General features: G+C 30.6%; 1 protein-coding gene across 1 annotated transcript in view; it reads right to left on the bottom strand.

Moving 5' to 3' along the window:
* Positions 1 to 4638: 4638 nt before the first annotated feature.
* SP1173 overlaps positions 4639 to 20059 on the bottom strand; it is a 50932-nt gene continuing 35511 nt past the window's right edge. The window contains exons 2-4 of the mRNA XM_065503965.1: positions 10055 to 10359; positions 6142 to 6975; positions 4639 to 6082 (exon numbers count right to left, since the gene is read on the bottom strand). Of these exons, the coding sequence (XP_065360037.1) occupies positions 4791 to 6082; positions 6142 to 6975; positions 10055 to 10133 (2205 nt within the window). The 5' untranslated portion in view covers positions 10134 to 10359 and the 3' untranslated portion in view covers positions 4639 to 4790. The remainder of the gene's footprint in view (positions 6083 to 6141; positions 6976 to 10054; positions 10360 to 20059) is intronic.

Below are 20059 nucleotides of genomic sequence, written 5' to 3'. Positions count from 1 at the left end.
AGTTTTAAAGCAAATTATAAAATATTATTAATATTTTCAGTTTTTATTCAAATGTTCCAAAAAAAATATTTTAAAAAATGGCAGTTTTTTATAAAAAATTCAAAAGAAATGTGAAATTTTATCTCCCTACTGACTTTTTCTACTGATTTTATATAAATGATTTCTTGTCGCGTTTGGACACTTCTTGTCAGTATTATGTTCCTGTCCACACTAGACAAATTCATGTGTGAACAAAAAAATTGTCCAATGAGTAAACAAATTGATGGCTTGTAAGGACGAGGGGTTATGAAACCCCCTTCCTTATTAGAATAAATGTCAGCAGTACCAAGTCAATAGTACTGAAATAATGTGAAAGAAAACTATAATATTTTCAACAGTACTTTATTCTGTTCAAATGATACGAAACTTTCTTAGTTTCTACAGTACTATAGACATCCAGGAGTTGTTGAGCTGCTGAAATTTAACAAATTGTATGAAGAAGAGGCTCTTGTTTAGATATTTTATATTAAAGCTGGTATTAAAGTCAGCAGGAACATGAAATTTCCTATTCGAAAATAATATTAAACTTTTAAAGTGAGTGAGGTTAAGTTTTCTTTTAAATAAAAACCCAAATGATGAATTTAGTAAACAATTTAGTAAAACAGACGTTTTTTTAGAGAAAATAATGAAAATTATTAAAAACAGTATTCAAATCTTTAAATCAACTTTTAAATTGTTAAAAAAAAAGTATTTTTTTAATTTTTTATTGAAAAATATTTTATAACAAAAAATTTTTTTAGGTGAAAAAAATTTGGTTTAAAAATATTTTTCCCGATTTTGACCCATTGTAGGCCCGACTTACATTAGCTTTTATTTAGGATTTGAATTTAACGGTCTGTAACGACTGCTTGCTTGCTAAAAGCTCTAGAAATAGAACATTCTACTTTTGTCCGTTAAGATAGTTCATGAAACTGCTGGAAGATGGCGGTGTGTAAAAATAGTGGCAGCGGTTCCAGCCAGTAGTTAGTTGATCATAAGTGCTGGTTAGAATTAACATCAACTGCATTGCCATTGTTAAACACAGAGAGAATATTTAAACTTTTGTTGTATAAATTTAAATGAACAAAGAGTTGGTACAATTTTAATTTAAACTGCTTTTTTTTGCAAAGTTTTTAAAAGGTAAAAACTTAACAATTGGTATCAGAAGTAGAATTGCAAAATAATAAGCATGAAGTTTGAAGAGCTTAAAGTAGAACAACTCAAGAGAGAATTGTATAAGTTGGAGTTGCGGATAGCAGGAACTTACTAATTTGAAAATAAAGAAGAAGTTGAAGTTTATACCAGTGCAACAGCAAGCAGCATGGATTTAAGTACAATATTGGCTGCTATAAAGGAAAAATTCAAATGTCTTGAGTTACAAAACATTTATTTTGATAGATATTCAACTCGCATCCCACTAAGCGACCAAAATCTTCTTAAAGGAATGGACCTAAGTTTTCTTTTCGGCAAAAAAAAAAATTTTGAAAAAAAAGTCAAGTTTTTGATTTGGCAAAAAAATAGTAAAAAAATTGCATATTTTGAGTTACAAAACATTTATTTTGATAGAAATTCATCTCGCATCCCACTAAGCGACCAAAAAGGTCTTCAAGAAAAATATCTAAACTTTCTTTTGAGAAGAAAAAATAAAAAAAGTTTTTGATTTCGGGAAAAAAATTCAAAAATTTTTTTTCTTCAAATATTAAAGAAATAGCTATGTCTGCTTTTACACAGGGCAAGTTTTCTTGCGCAAGTCTAGAGTTTATAGGAGAGAGAGGCAAGAAGAAAGAAGAGCGGTACACACTTGCTTGTACTGGCAAGCAAGGTTGCCAATTTAGCCATTTTCCGGCTAGATCTAGCGATTTTATTTTCATTTAGCCATAAAAAAATGGCTAGATTTTATCTAGCCGGAAGATCTAGCCATTTTATTTTGTCTTAGCCTTTTTTATTTTATACTTTTCTTGAACATTTTTGGAATTTTTTAAAAATAAAACAGTATTTTTTATCAAATGACAAAGATTTGATGAGAATATTATTGGTTTTTTGAAAACAGGCTTCGAAATTGTTTCCAAAGCAAACACATCAGGCATATTCAAAAATCAATTTTGCATTTCCTCAATGGATCCAATTTTGAATGTAAGTGCCCAGAAATTTGTTTAATTTATCAAAAAGGAATAAAAAATTATTGATATTACAATATTTATCCCCATTTTCTCAATCTCTGATTATTTTTTATCGTGACGACATCCTGACAGTTCTCATACAAAAATTCTATTAATTGAGAAAATGGGGGTTAATCTGCTAAATCCCATTAACACGAAGTCGGCAAAAATTATTTTTGAAAACTGTCAGTAATACATAACCAGACTTCGTGGTAATTGAGGCAAGAAATGTAATATTTATGAATTTGTATTCAGTTATTTTTGGGTTTTAGCCATTTCTAGCCATTTTTAATTCAAAATATAGCCATTTTCAGAGCTAAAGAGTTGGCAACCTTGCTGGCAAGTCTCTTCAATTCTCTTTTGTTTTCTCATTTTCACTATGGCGTCTAATAGGTTTTGACATACAAAATTCAACACAGACTTGCTGTGTGTAAACAGTCGAGCAAGTTTAAAAGGGAATCGAAGAGACTTGCTTCAAGTAAACTTGCTGTGTGTAAAAGCAGACTATCTAAACTATTTGGGATACATTTTGCTAAGAACAATAGGTAATAAGTTACATGGATGAGAATAAACACCTGCTTGGCCAAAATGTCAAATTTTTACGCCTCTAACTCAGAGAGTTCTCGAACGATTTTGTTGAAAATTACTATCCAATATAACTACGTTGCTGCAAATTTCATCCCGATCGTAAGACATCGATTTCACTTGACATGAAATCTCCCATATATACAATTTCGGACAAAATCTTTAATTGACAAGAAAATATTTGAAGTGAAATTCAAGTAAAATTTTCAAAAAAAAAACTTTTTGAAGAAAAATTTATAATAACTTTTTAAATTTACATATGTAAATATTAAAGGTCGTATTCATAAACAAATTTTAAATTTAAACAACGTTTTAAAATCAAATTTTGTATGGAAATTTAGCTTTAAAACATTTCGGGTATTCACACGGTCTGCTATTAGTCATATTGTCATAATGTCCTAATATATTATAATAGTTGTTGGTGAGTTTTAAACAACAAAAATTTGATTAAACTATCGTAATATATTAGGACCAGAGTACGGAAATAAACAAATCGAAACGTTTGCTATCGTTTTGTTTTGTTCTTTGCAGTGAGTAAAACAAAAACCAAACATAAACAATGCGAATGATTGTCCCATTTTGTTTTGTATTGTTTTTGCTCATGAGCGCAAACTGTACATTAATATAAACGTACGCAGCTAGAAAAGAAAAGAGTAAGAACAATATTGAAATATTCTGATAAAAAACGTTTAACAAACATTTGGTAATTGATTTACTCATTATAACAGAGAACACAGTACAAAAAAAACAAAACGAATAAAAAATACGTTTCTCTATCTGTTTTGTACTCAAATGTACGATCGTAACGGTAAATTAAATAATGTAGATGAGTGAAAAGCTAATCGTTTCGTTTTCTCTCTTTGTCACTTGAAAAGTTTTTGTTTTGTTTTTGTTCATGTACAATACAATATACAAATTTTGATTTGTTTTGTACATTTTGCAAACGTTTTCGAAATGTTTTGTTTGTTTTCATACTCTGATTAGGACATTATGACAATATGACCAAATAGTAGACCGTGTGAATACCCCAATTGTTTAAATTTAAATTTTTTTTTTAATACGGTGGTAAATTATTAAATAATTTTGGAAACTAGATCAAATTTCCTTTCTAAAGGAAAGGAATTTTCTTTCTCTAGTCAAATTATTGGAGACCATATTAACACCAAGTATAGGTAGCGGAAATTAAAGTATGACGGACTTAAATCGTTATAAAAATTGTATTTATGGTCATATTTTATTAAAAACCAAACATATTTTGAAATTCCTTTATTATCGATCGTTATTGCTGAGTTTACTCCAATTTCCAGTGTAGGGGTCAAAATTAAAAATTAGTTTTGCCTGTAAAAATATATACCAATTTTTTTTTCCAAATGATCATTTATCCAAGGTGATCTCTAGATCGATTTTCGTTTCTTTAATGGCAGACTCTAAAAATGCGAAATATGAGAGACTATGAACATTTACTTCAATCTTAACTTTAATGCAAATCTCTGTCTGTAAACTAAATCGTTAGATCAGCATTCCTTTTAACCGCCTCGATCCTTGTACCTTTTTGAAGATTTTATTTCATCTGATATCTCTTGCTCTTTTAAACTGCAGCACTTTCATCAATATTTAATTAACAGACATAAACTTTTTCTCAGTTTTAAACAATATTTTCAAGTATTTTCATTCACTGTTGACCTAAAGTTGAAAATCCCGTCTTAAAAATTTAAATTTGAATACAAATTTCTTTAAATTTTCTTTACTAAATTCATAATTTTAGTTTTCTTCGAATATTTAAAATTCCTTTTCAAATCAATAATTTAGCTTTGTTTTTTTTCTTTCTTTTATATAATAGATAAATTTGTTCTCTGTTTTTATTTTTATTTTTATTTTATTTAATTTTGTCATTTTATTAAGCTTAATATAATCTTTTTTTATTATTGTATTTATTAAATTAAACAAAATAATAGTTAGAAAAAAAAACATCATCCTTTAGTTAGTGTAAATAAAAAAAATATTTATGTATGTAACTAAAAACAAAATTTAATACCTAAATTGACCCTTCTTTCCTCTTTCGTTGTGATACACTCTTAAGGGTGAATAACTGTTGGCATTGCCGTTAGTGGGTCCAGCACCGTTACCATTAAGGGCGGCGCCTGCGCTGCCATTACCCCCGGTACCGCCAGCACCACTGGCAAATGTTTGGGAGGCTGAGCCGGACATTAAATCATCTAGATGGACAGGTTTGGCGGCACAACGTGGAGCCAATATTAGATTATAGATCACGAAATAGATCAAGGCAATAATGCAGGCAGTCACCGATAGCCATTCGTACTTAATGAGATCATCATCGGTGTGTATGCCCTTTTTGTCGTCGTGCACCAAACCAATTAAAGCACCAAAACCTTTGCCCAAAGCAAAGAAGGCAATAACAGCCAAAGCCTGGCCAGTGGCGGTGAATTTACGTGGCATGGCATGACGCATATACAAAATAATGGTAATCCAGACAATGCCCAAAATCACAGGCTCAAAAATCTCCATAATATTGGTCAACCAATTGGTGTCCTTGCTGGCCAAAGCAGTGAAACGTATGATGAACATGGCAAAGCCGCCAATGAAAATATTCGAATGACCGCAATATTCTATAAACTTATCGACATTAAAGAACAACACCAAAATCAAAAGCAAGCCCTCGAAATAGGCAACATATTCTCCCAAAAAGCTCCAGTACAAATAGCTGTGTATACTGCCCCAGAAAGTGCCAAACAAAATGGCCACCAATGTTAAAACAAAAATCTCTGGACTATATTTCCTAATGGCGGACATGGGAAAGACCAACATGCCGGTCTTGGTATGCCACCACCATTCGGGTGGACTCAAAGGCATTTGGGAAGAAAACAACAGCACTAAAGCACCCACTACAAAGCAGACTATAACTAAAACTAAAGCTACAGTCATGCCAGCAGCTTCTTTGAAGAAGAACAAGTCCAAGGAACTGAAGAGGATCACATAACCCACAGCACCCCAGGCATATTGACGGCAAACTTCTCCTCTACCCTCGGAAGTCTCACGGACGGCAATCACAATGGCGGTATTCAGCAATGTCAAACAGGCTAAAGCGAAGATGTCGCCCAATATGCGTATGGCAGTGTAACCAGCCAAAGTGGCGTCCAAATCACCTTCGATCTTCACGCATTCACTATCGGCCAAAACGCTGCCTTTGCTGCCATAAGGATCAATAACCTGGCATTCAATCATGGGCTTGCAGTCGCTGTTATTCTTCAGTTGGATCATGTAGTTAGCCTGTTGCAATGGTATCTGACATTGGAAACCATCTAAAAATCAAAGCAAAATAAATAAAATCTTCTTTCACAAAAACAAAGACTCAACTTACCCAAAGGATAATTACACCATTCGGCAGAATGTGTATCATTCTCTACATTGGTAGCGGCCTTCATGACGGTGTGCACCAAAATACTGCTGGTATCATCGGTATAAACATGACAGTGTTTCACCACACTTTCACCCTCCTCATTAAGTTCGGTCATACACAAGTGTGGCGGCTCTACATATACCTTATTGGGGGCCGATTTGAAAGCTCTCTTCTGTCTGGACAACACTTCAGAACTCATTACTTCTGCGGCACCCAATTCAGATGACTGCTCAACATGTTGGGCATTTCTGCGTGTTCTTAAACTCTCTGTTACCGCAGCCACCGATTCATCTTCATAATCAAATTCGGAGCTATGTTCGGTGGAGGGTGAGGGTGTGGGTATACTCTCCAACCAAGGTGTATACATATTTTCATATTGTGTGGGATCTTGACAGGTGTATGTACATCTGGTTAGATTAACACTGCCTACCTTGGACTTCCAGTGATGACATTGATTGTCTTCCGAGCAACGTTGCTGGAATATAACGGCTCCTTTGGCATCACAACCGAAACTAACTAACGGCTGATGTGCTTCTCCGCGTTTCACCTCGGGCACCGCAAACAAACAGGCATAAATAATAGCGGTTATTAGCAGGAATATAGCGGTTAATATTCTGAGTGTCTTGCCGAAGTTGTTTGGATTTTTGGCGGCAAAACGATCTGCCAAAGGACCGGCTATGAGGGGACCCAAAATGGATACGAACGAGGCAATAATGGTTATGTTGCGATATTCATCGAAATTTAAACCCAACACTGAGGGCATGCGATTGTTGAGTATATGCAAGGCGGAGATACCTGAAAGGAAATGTGAATTAAAGAGAAAACTATAAGTACTGAGAATTATAAAAGAAGAAATTCATTTCTGTATAAAACAAACAAATCAAAACTAACCATTACAATAATTCCTAATCGATATTGAAATTCTCGAGAATAAGCTACTCTGGATGAATTAAAAAATGGTAGAAAGTGAAAATCTCTAAGTAAATGAAAACTTAAGCAACTTGCTAATAGTTCACTATGATCGCCGAACGCTCCAACTATCAGGGATATAAAAATTCCAAATCCATTTAGAAAGCCTCGATGAAAACAGATTCTAGACAAATTAAATCATTTTAAAAAGAAAATAATCCAGTTTCACTAAATTTTAAAATAGTTGACTTTGATCTCACAACCATCTACATTTTTGGTACCAATTTTCTAAGTTAATCAAGGTCGAAGAGAAAATATATGCTCCACTTTCCATTCAACACGATCTAACAATGACCATTCTATTATCATTCAATCTAGAGATCGTAGATTGTTTTACTTAATTTTTCGATTATTTAAAGAAACAATTCTCTACTGAAAGTGTCCTTTTAAAAGAAATAGAAGCATGATCTAGCAGTGATCAATCTCATTTTATCCAGCGATCGCCGATGTCTGATATATTGTTGTAAAGGAGAAAGCAAATACAGGCAAACCACTTCAGTGATCATGCGAGTATTATGTATTTCAAAGATCGTCGATATCCAACGGGAAAATGAGACTGAGCCATTTGTTTTACTCGTTATTTCAATTCTTCAAAGAATATTGAAAAACAACTCTACTGAGATCAACCGAATATCATTTAATTTGAAAACAAATAGGGGCACGATTTTTTTTTTTTTTTTATTCAATCCAAAGATCGCTGACATTCCACTGTAAATTAATATACAGCAAAGAGAAACGGAGTACCTTGTTTACTCCATATTTCAATTCTTCGAAGAATATTGAAAAACAACACTACTGAGATCAACCGAATATCATTGAATTTTTAAAAAATAGAGGCACGATCGCACGATGATTTAAAGGAAAATAACATATAGAGGCAAATCTCTCAGTGATCTGCCAATCAATGTTCAATCCAAAGATCGCTGACATTCCACTGTAAATTTATGAAACGGACTACTTTGTTTACTCCATATTTCGATTCTTCAAAGAATATTGAAAAACAACTCTAGATCAACCGAGTATCATTGAATTTCAAAACAAATTGAGGCACGATCGCTGATTCATTGTTGTAAAGGAAAATAACATATAGAGGCAAACCTCTCGGCGATCTGCCGATAAATGTTCAATTCAAAGTTCGCTGACATTCCACTGCAATCTAATGTACCGCAAAAAGAAACGGAGTACCTTGTTGAAAAACAACTCTACTGCGATCAACCAAATATCAATGAATTTAAAAAAAAAAATCAAGGCACGATCGCTGATACATTGATATAAAGGAAAATAGGCAATCCTCTTAGTGATCTGCCAACTGTAAATTAATGTAAAGCAGAAAGAAACGGAGTACCTTGTTTACTCCATATTTCAATTCATCAAAGAATATTGAAAAACAACTCTATTGAGATCAACCGAATATTATTGAATTTAAAAAAAGGCACGATCGCTGATGCATTGTTGTAAAGGAAAATAACATATAGAGGCAAACCTCTCAGTGATCTGCCGATCAATATTAAATCTCAACACCGTTGATATTCCACTGTAATATAGAGCAAAAAGAAACGGACTACTTTGTTTACTCCATATTTCTATTCTTCAAAAATATTGAAAAAAAACTCTACTGCGATCAACCGAATATCATTGCATTTTAAAACAAATTGAGGCAGGATCGCTGATGCATTGCTGTAAAGGAAAATATACTATCCAAAGATCGTAGACATCCAACTGTAAATTAATGTACAACAGAAAGAAACGCAGTACCTTGTTTACTCCATATTTCGATTCTTTAAAGAATATTGAAAAACAACTCTACTGAGATCAACCGAATATCATTGCATTTTAAAACAAATTGGGGCACGATCGCTGATGCATTGTTATAAAGGAAAATAACATATAGAAGCAAACATTTCAGTGATCTTTTGAACAATATACTATCCAAAGATTGCAGACGTCCAACTGTAAATGAATGTACAACAAAAAGAAACGGAGTACCTTGTTTACTCCATATTTCGATTCTTAAAATACTTCTGAAATACAACTCTAATGAGATTATCTGAATATCATTGAATTTTAAGCTTGAAAAAAGAATAGTTTACCATATATTAAACTTAAAATTTTGATCTCTACAAGGATACAATTCTTTTCCAAGTAACAGATTAAAAACTCGATGAATTGAAATAAAACAGCAGGCCAATTTGTAATACTTTACAGCCCTTGTATAGCCCTCTAATCTGAACTTATTTTAAACAAGTTATGGTGGAGTTCTGCCTCAAACTATTATTAATTTTCAGATACTAAAAATAAGCTTTTAATCTGACTGTAGCGTTGACCCTTTTCTAACAAATTGCAGTAATACAATGAGACTCGTATTATCAATTCAGAGCTCTGTTCCCAATAAGCATTTTTACTGGAATTCAAGTTGAAAGCATGTGTAATTCAAGCCTTGAAATATAGTCAGGTAATTGAATTAAAGACTAATACAACTGCTTTCATTCATTCTTATGTTTATTATTTGAAAATATTGAATTTCTTCAAATAATTTAAAACATAATTACATTTGCAATCAAGTAAAATTCCAACAAAATGTTCAAGTGCTTGAATTTTAAACCGTGTTGTCGAATAAATTAAGAATATGTAACAATTGGAAATTTAAAAAAAAAATAGCTGCAATAGGAACTGGAATTTCTATACTAACAAAGAACTAGTTCCGAATTGACAGATTCGTTTCATACTAGGAACTAGTTACCCATCTGTTTACATGTAATGATTTTGACACTAACCACTTAACTGCAGATTGCTCATATCTGTTTATGTTATGAAAAACTAACCACCACTTGCATTACTTTGGGTTCGAAAAGTAGCTAATGCTTAATTTTTATTAAATTTTAATAATTTTAGTTAAAATACTTACCACTCAGTACAAAGAAGGCTACCACTTTCAGTGATATTAGAGTCTTATTGACTCTAGGCTTTCTGGAAAAGGCTCCCATTTTGCAGTAGATTTGGAGTCAGTTTAGATGTTGTGATTTTAGGATTCTCCTTAAACAACTAATTTAAAATAAACTACTTAAAATAGGTGGAGTTTCTGGTACAACAACAACAACAATTCGTAAGAGCTTTTAAAGCTCCGGGTGGGTGGTACAATACAATCGTGAGGATTAGAATTCAGGTTAGTTTTCGTGCTCAATAAAAGAAATTAAAGGTGTTGATTTGAATCTGGAAATAAAAAAAGGGGAGAAAACAATAAATATTAAATTTTATAATAAAGTTTTCAAAGGTTTTTGTATGATGTCATTTTAGAGTTTTATTATTTAATAAAACTTTATTAAAATTAAATTGTTGTTATACTCAAAGTTCATTTAAATATGTTTTTCTATTTTAAATAAATTCAGGGTTAAATTGTAACAAATTATTTATTGTTTATTTCTCGTTTTTAAACACACACATTACTCATGTTTTATTTTAAATATTACAATTACATTTTCTTGAACTTTTATTGTTTAAATAAATTTTTATTGGCAAAAAAGGCCAAAAATAATTAATATTGTTATATTGTTTACAAATTATTTTTCTAGCTAAATAATGTTATAAATCAAAATGTATTTAAGTCAATGATCGGCATTCATGGCACCGGGGAATGAACATGATCAGTTAGTTTATCTTTAAACAATACAAATGACAACAAAGTTCATAAGAAACATCAAAAGAAAATCACAGTAAATAACTGGTCAGAATACAATTAAAACAAGTAGGAAGTATGGTCGGTCAAGCCCGACCATATAATACCCTACACTAACTAAAAGAGCAAAAACATTTTTCTTTTAAAATTTCAATAATTTATAGTTTTGAGTGATTTTCGCAAGTGGGCCTTATATAGGAGCTATGACCAATTATGGACCGATCACCATGAAATTAGGTCGTGTGATTTATGTCTATATTAAAGTTAACTATGTCGAATTTTGTGTGTATACCAACATTTTTAAGCGATTTATAAAGGTTAAAGTGATTTTCGGAAGCGGGTCTATATGGGAGCTATGACTAATTATGGACCGATCGTAACAAAATTTGGTGACATGAATTTTGTGTATACAAAACTTATTTGGAGCGGAATTTGTGGAGATACATATATAAATTAAACATTTTTGACAGATAAAGTCCAATTTCGGGAGGACATTTGTATGGGGGCTAGGTGAAATAAAGAACCGATTTCAGCCAGTTTCAATAGGCTTGGTCCTTGAGCCGAAAAAATGATATGTACCAAATTTCATCGAAATATCTTCAAAATTGCGACCTGTACTCTGTGCACAAGGTTTACATGGACAGCCAGCCAGCCAGCCGACCAGACGGACGGACGGACGGGCGGACATCGTTTAATCGACTCAGAAAGTGATTCTAAGTTGATCGGTATATTTTAAGGTGGGTGTTAGACTAATATTTTTGGGCGTTACAAACATCTGCACAAACGCATAATACCCTCCCCACTATGGTGGTGTAGGGTATAATTAGAGTTCCATATTCTTCTTATGCCGACCACTGATTAAGATCTGAATAATATCGTTAAAAATTTGAATAGAAAATTTTAATAATAGATCGGAAACTTGAAAAAATAATCAAACAAAAAATTTCTTAAAATTATCACATGTATGAGAGTTGTTTTTGTTTTCACATGTTTTTTTTAAATACATTCTCATCCCCTTAGGTTTTTGACAATTGAGTTAGGTGTTTAAAAAGAGAGTTTCCGATCTATTTGTATTAATCTATGATCATAGTTTAAATATTTTATAGATTTTATAAATAAATTTCTTCATGTTTTCATTTAATTAAGAAATTTCCTAAAAAAAAAGTTCCACTTTATGATTTTCAATTAAACAAACTTTTTTTTATAATCTCAAAAACAAACCCATAGAATTAATATTTTTCTGTTTAATCACTACGCCAACAACAACAACAAAATGATCGCAGACTCACACTGTCTGCGATCATTTTGTTGTTGTTGTTGGCGTAGTGATTAAACAGAAAAATATTAATTCTATGGGTTTGTTTTTGAGATTATAAAAAAAAGTTTGTTTCAGTCAGTTTGTCAGTTTGATGAGTATTTAAAACGTTAATTAAAAAAACCTAAAGGTATTGAAATACGTTACGCATGCTTAATAATTTGAAATTAGAGAAAAAAAAAATACATACATATATACATACAACAAACATATGGTTGGCAAACAATTTCATTCATACAATTTGTTTTTATTTTATTCCAAAACAAAAAACTTTTTCCAAATGCAAAATCTAACCGAATCCAAATCATGCCCAACAACATCACAATTCATTATTAGAAACGTTACACCAACGTGTTCAACATGCTCGACTATGGGTAGCCTCTCTCTGTTTGAATTTACCTTTGTGCTGTTTTGTAAAATAAACAAAACTTGCTCACCTTGAATACAAATGTTAAACGTATTTAAATTACGATTTGTTTTCAACTTTTTTTTTATATCAGATTTTTGTTTTGAAATTGTCGATCGGCACCTAATAATTGATACAACTTCAATATTCAAAATACGCCTTTTCTAAAAAGTAGAAAAAGGCGAAATTAGCGGATTAACTTTGGGTGAAATATTAAGGGTATTCATACTGAGGTTTGCTATAAAAAAAAACTGTAAAATAAATTACAATAGAGAAAATCTGCAAGTACATGAAATCTTAAGAAACTTGTTAATATTTGACTATGATCGGACAAATTAATATTGTTTTAAATTGAATCGTTTATTTCAAAAACCAGTTAAGCAACATATTATTAATTTTGAGTAAATCAAAGAAAACATCCTAGAAACCTAAAAATTACTTTTAAAAAAATCATAATTTTTTCTATGTAAGCTAGACAGTTTAATAAACATAAAACTTATAATTTAAAGTTGTCTCTTGACTGGTTTCTGAAAAAAAACAACCATCAATATTGTAAATTTCATACGACATATTCAAATTTAATTAGGAACTTCAAATGTAAAAAGACAAATAATCTCTTTAAAGAGTTTAATGTCATATTTAAATACACATTTTAGTTCCGAAGTAACTATTCATCAGCATACACTCGTTCTAAAGTACATTCAGCTTTCGTTGTAGGCCATTATAAAATATTCCAATAAAACTCTTCATATCCAACCAAGTAGGGTTTTAGAGCTTGTAAATCATTTAATTTTTTTCACATTTATTGAGACCTACAAAATTTATGAAACAAAATTGATTAGGGCCTAGTATTACATAAATATAAACTAGGCAAGCGATGTCACTTGACTTATTTCTGCACTAAACACGGATTTATCGGGTTTGCCACATAATAGGGTGGCAATATTTAATTTGTTTGTATTACACCATGAATTTCCCTTTACAAAACAGTAATCACCCATTAACTCCATTTTGTATTTTTTGTTGCTTGACTGGTTTTTGAAATAATCGATTCAATTACTCATATATAAAATATTTTGAAAACTTTTTTTTACAATTTTTAATAGGTTTAAAATAACTACATTTTCTAATAATTTTGAATTCTAAAAACTTTAAATGATTTGTTCATAAATCTCATATTTCCAATTTTTTCTTAATTTTAAATTATAAACACCATTACTTTTCTAATACTCTAGCTCTAGGAGACAATTTTATAACATCACTAGTTGACAATTTAATCATCATTTAAAAATCCAGACAACTAAATTGACACCTACTCTTACTCTCTTTTACTCCCCTATCAAAAAGCGAAACATCAACAATTGCACGAATACAAATTTTAATGTACTTTAATACAATTATTGTGGCTTTTATTGTTGCAATAAATTGCAACCCACACACTTCAGTTTCTACAATGTTGAATGCAATTGTAAATGGAGGCCTTAATAAAATCACAGATACGAGAGTTAGAGTTTGAGGGATAATGGCAAACTGATGCGCTATTTTGGATATTAAAATAAACTAAAAGATAATTTTTTATTGAAAATAAATTGTTTATGCAAAAATTATGTTGAATTTCAAATAAATTTCGACTTTTAAAATTAAAATTTTAATTACTCAATTTTTTAAATGAACATTTACAATATTCAGTAGAAATAAGATTCAGAATTAAGGGATACTGGAAAAAATGCCCTGCTTCAGTTGATCTTACTTTTAGCAAGGACATCACTTGTCTCTGATAATTGAGTACAAAATACTCTTTTATGAAACATAATTGTTTATTCAAAAATTAATTTTACTTCTCAATAAAATCCGTCTTGCTATATTAAAAGTAACAACATTTTTAAAGCTAAATTTTTAATAGATCTCACTTTTGTGCACTCAGTTCCGTTCTAGTTCAGTTCTAGTTCAGTTCTAGTTCAGTTCTAGTTCAGTTCTAGTTCAGTTCTAGTTCAGTTCTAGTTCAGTTCTAGTTCAGTTCTAGTTCAGTTCTAGTTCAGTTCTAGTTCAGTTCTAGTTCAGTTCTAGTTCAGTTCTAGTTCAGTTCTAGTTCAGTTCTAGTTCAGTTCTAGTTCAGTTCTAGTTCAGTTCTAGTTCAGTTCTAGTTCAGTTCTAGTTCAGTTCTAGTTCAGTTCTAGTTCAGTTCTAGTTCAGTTCTAGTTCAGTTCTAGTTCAGTTCTAGTTCAGTTCTAGTTCAGTTCTAGTTCAGTTCTAGTTCAGTTCTAGTTCAGTTCTAGTTCAGTTCTAGTTCAGTTCTAGTTCAGTTCTAGTTCAGTTCTAGTTCAGTTCTAGTTCAGTTCTAGTTCAGTTCTAGTTCAGTTCTAGTTCAGTTCTAGTTCAGTTCTAGTTCAGTTCTAGTTCAGTTCTAGTTCAGTTCTAGTTCAGTTCTAGTTCAGTTCTAGTTCAGTTCTAGTTCAGTTCTAGTTCAGTTCTAGTTCAGTTCTAGTTCAGTTCTAGTTCAGTTCTAGTTCAGTTCTAGTTCAGTTCTAGTTCAGTTCTAGTTCAGTTCTAGTTCAGTTCTAGTTCAGTTCTAGTTCAGTTCTAGTTCAGTTCTAGTTCAGTTCTAGTTCAGTTCTAGTTCAGTTCTAGTTCAGTTCTAGTTCAGTTCTAGTTCAGTTCTAGTTCAGTTCTAGTTCAGTTCTAGTTCAGTTCTAGTTCAGTTCTAGTTCAGTTCTAGTTCAGTTCTAGTTCAGTTCTAGTTCAGTTCTAGTTCAGTTCTAGTTCAGTTCTAGTTCAGTTCTAGTTCAGTTCTAGTTCAGTTCTAGTTCAGTTCAGTTCTAGTTCAGTTCTAGTTCAGTTCTAGTTCAGTTCTAGTTCAGTTCTAGTTCAGTTCTAGTTCAGTTCTAGTTCAGTTCTAGTTCAGTTCTAGTTCAGTTCTAGTTCAGTTCTAGTTCAGTTCTAGTTCAGTTCTAGTTCAGTTCTAGTTCAGTTCTAGTTCAGTTCTAGTTCAGTTCTAGTTCAGTTCTAGTTCAGTTCTAGTTCAGTTCTAGTTCAGTCCTAGTTCTAGTTCAGTTCTAGTTCAGTTCTAGTTCAGTTCTAGTTCAGTTCTAGTTCAGTTCTAGTTCAGTTCTAGTTCAGTTCTAGTTCAGTTCTAGTTCAGTTCTAGTTCAGTTCTAGTTCAGTTCTAGTTCAGTTCTAGTTCAGTTCTAGTTCAGTTCTAGTTCAGTTCTAGTTCAGTTCTAGTTCAGTTCTAGTTCAGTTCTAGTTCAGTTCTAGTTCTAGTTCAGTTCTAGTTCAGTTCTAGTTCTGTTCTAGTTCAGTTCTAGTTCAGTTCTATTTCAGTTCAAGTTCAGCAATATATGTCACTATGATGATCTGTCATGTGATCTATGGTGATCTGTCATGTGATCTATGATGATTAAGTCTACTTGAAGATCACATTCCTGCATCAACTAATATTACCCTCAACCTTAAGGTAGCGTTTACAATAACACTTCTTAAGCCACTGACATTGTACGACATGATCAAATTTATCATCTCAACAAAACAGCTTCACACTATTAAACTGTTGTGATATTATTTTTCCTTAAGCATTTCATGTGTAAAAGAGAATAAATACTATTGAACGTAAGTATCACTTTCAATTTTAAACAGAAAAACACTATTCTAGCTTTATACAGCTTTAACGCTATTCTTTTCCATTAAAAACTAAAAAAGAACTATTGAATTTATTTAATACAAACAAGATGTGATCTTGCTATCTTTGTATCTAGGAACAAAAAAAAAAACTCCACAATCATCTTTTACAACTTTAGAGTATAAAAATGTTTCAAGATTTGTTAAATGGGCGTTTTTGCTATTTAAAATCTGTTTCTTGTTTTTATTTTATTCTTCTTTTAATAAAAAACGCGTTTTTAATGCGTAATTGGTTTTTTATTTGTTGTGCTCTTTTGCGATGATCTGCTCTGTTTAATTTCAACAACAAAAACTTTATACTTTTTGTACTCTTTGTTGTATATGGTTATTGTAATGGCTTGTTCGTTGTTGTTGTTGTAGTTATGAATACATTATAATTGTTGTTTGATGGTAAATGACATCATTAGTGATGTCATTTATCTCCTCATTGATTTGTTTACGAATATTTAAAACCGGTTAATTTGTTTATGCTTCTTCTAGTACTATAGTTATCAATTTATTTTTATTCGTATTTTAATCAAGTTGTTCGTTCGTTGCCAACATTTGCTGTGAGAATATATTTATTATTAAGTTAATTTAGTTTTCAAAGTTCATAGTTTTTTTTTTTTTAAATAGAGCTTAGCAAATATTTGTTCAAGTATTTTTCATAAATTTATTATTTATTTACATAGATTATTGTTATTAGTTTCTAGTATGTAGTTGAGAGATTGAGATCATTTAGTTTGAGGAATATCATTATGTTGAAGTTGGCAGAAAATATTAGGTTATTCTGATAAAATTTAAAAGTACTGTTTAGACAATGGAGTCACAATGATTCGAAAGAATAAATATAAATTAAATTTTCAATATCATATTATATCTCAGAAACTAGATCTCGGCCCACTTTGAAGATGCTTAGAATACTTGTAAAAAAAGCTAAATAATAAGTTGATTATTAAAAAATGTTGAAAACAAATAATAAGAAAAATAATAAAAAAAAATGTTCGTGGTAGTCTTATTTTTTGCTTCATTACTTTTTTTCTACTTAACTAATTTTGAAGACTTTCAATCCCACAATACTTAGGACAATAAAAAATATTTTGGGTAAAAATCATTTATTTCGGTTTCGTATTTTGAAAGTGACATTGATTTACACACACAAACATATATAGTCCTGTTAAAATAGGGTTTTTTGTGGAATTGAATATAGTGGAATGTAAATAAGCATACTCTAAATCGCCTTGATAGCTACCCGAGTTATTGAAGGTCAAAGGTCACAGATCACGCGTAAGTGGTATCATACTGTCATCTTATTTTTATTAATTGTTTGACAATTCTTCATGGAAAAACACAATTCCAAAATCGGCATTCGGTAAGAAATGTTTTTTGTGCACTTCGAGCATCGCTAATTTCGCTTTCTGGACCTGTCAACTGGCCACCTAGATCGTATGATATTACACCTATGGATTTGTTTGGGGCAATGTCAAGTCAAAAGTCTTCGTTAATAAGACAGCTACGATTCAAGACTTGGAAACCAACATTACTCGCGCGTTACTGGTAACAATGAAAAAGTGATTGAAAACTGGATTTTCTTGAAAAAGTAAATGTCAGAGATTGTTTTTTCGGGTCATAATAAGAATTCCGTCATCCAATTATATTTTAAGCCCCAGTAAAATATTTTTTAATTTACAAAACGAAATTTAAATACAAATTTTTATACTAAAAACGTGGTTTTATACTAAAAACGTGGTTTTATACTAAACACGTCGTTTTATACTAAAAACGTAATTTTATACTAAACACGTCGTTTTATACTAAACACGTCGTTTTATACTAAAAACGTCGTTTTATACTAAAAACGTCGTTTTATACTAAAAACGTCGTTTTATACTAAAAACGTCGTTTTATACTAAAAACGTCGTTTTATACTAAAAACGTCGTTTTATACTAAAAACGTCGTTTTATACTAAAAACGTTTTATACTAAAAACGTAGTTTTATACTAAAAACGTAGTTTTATACTAAAAACGTAGTTTTATACTAAAAACGTAGTTTTATACTAAAAACGTAGTTTTATACTAAAAACGTAGTTTTATACTAAAAACGTAGTTTTATACTAAAAACGTAGTTTTATACTAAAAACTTGGTTTTATACTAAAAACGTAGTTTTATACTAAAAACTTGGTTTTATACTAAAAACGTATTTTTATACTAAAAACGTCGTTTTGTATTAGAAACGTCGTTTTTTACTAAAAACGTATTTTTATACTAAAAACGTATTTTTATACTAAAAACGTATTTTTATACTAAAAACGTATTTTTATACTAAAAACGTATTTTTATACTAAAAACGTATTTTTATACTAAAAACGTATTTTTATACTAAAACGTATTTTTATACTAAAAACGTATTTTTATACTAAAAACGTATGTTTATACTAAAAACGTATTTTTATACTAAAAACGTATTTTTATACTAAAAACATATTGTTATGCTGGAAACGTAGTTTTATACTGAAAACGTCGTTTTATACCAAAAACATCGTTTTATACCAAAAACTTAATTTTATACTAAAAACGTAGTTTTATACTAAAAACGTAATTTTATTCCAAAAACGTCGTTTTATACTAAAAACGTAATTTTATACCAAAAACGTCGTTTTGTACTAAAAACGTAGTTTTATAATAAAAACGTAGTTTTATAATAAAAACGTAGTTTATAATAAAAACGTAGTTTTATACTAAAAACGTCGTTTTATACTAAAAACGTCGTTTTAAACTAAAAACGTTGTTTTAAACTAAAAAGTCGTTTTATACTAAAAACGTAATTTTATACTAAAAACTTAGTTTTATACTAAAAACGTAGTTTTATACTAAAAACGTTGTTTTATACTAAAAACGTAGTTTCATACTAAAAACGTAGTTTCATACTAAAAACGTCGTTTTATACTAAAAACGTGGTTTTATACTAAAAACGTGGTTTTGTACTAAAAACGTGGTTTTGTACTAAAAACTTCATTTTATACTAATAACTTTGTTTTATTTTGGCTGCCTTAAATTATGTATTTGTTTAGTTAGTATAAATCTGACTAGCACCTAAATACAGCAATATGTACACAAAAATGTCCCCTATATTTTTCTAAGCGAACTAAAATTCTAAATCAGCTGTGAAAAAAATCACCTTCTGTAATCAATTCCCTTGATTGGTATAATGCCGGCCGCATCACAATTGCAATGTCTTGAAATTACTCAATTACAACGCCTTTGGTTGTCTGTGAAATTTAAACTTTAGTTGTTTATTACATTGAAAACTACTTAGTATGTACTAGAATTGAAAATGATTGAATGAATGAATATTGAATAACAGCAACAAACAACATTGACCCGATTTCCTTGCACCGATTAATTAATAAAGTTCATTAGATCCTAGTATGCGTATTATTTTATTTCTTTTTTATAAAACATTATGCAAGTTGCACTAGCCTCTAGATCCCCCTTCGTTGTTTTGATACATACTTTTTTTCTAGTATTCAATTAATTTATGGCATAAATGTGTTGTATTGTTTTCTTTAGTAACGCTTTAGATCAAAGTCGAAGGGGGGAGAGTCTCATCCTACTCGCCTCCCACTTCTAAAAGGGAAATAATTTATGTTTTGCCCGGGTGTGCGTGTCATTTAATTAACGCATGAGACAATGAACTAAAGTAGTTTGTTACATGTAATTTAAGCATAAATATTAATATGTATACAGAATAGCGGAAAACTGGCCAGGGATTCCCAAAATACTACTCAAAATATATTTGAATACTTTTGAAAATATGTTCGCTCTTAATATCAAGTTTTTTAAGTTGAAGTTAACAAAAT

Source organism: Calliphora vicina, chromosome 3 (genome assembly GCF_958450345.1).
Source record: "Calliphora vicina chromosome 3, idCalVici1.1, whole genome shotgun sequence".
Taxonomy (NCBI): Eukaryota; Metazoa; Arthropoda; class Insecta; order Diptera; family Calliphoridae; genus Calliphora; species Calliphora vicina.
The sequence above is the reverse complement of the archived record's forward strand: the minus strand, read 5'-3'. Positions and strand labels throughout refer to the sequence as shown.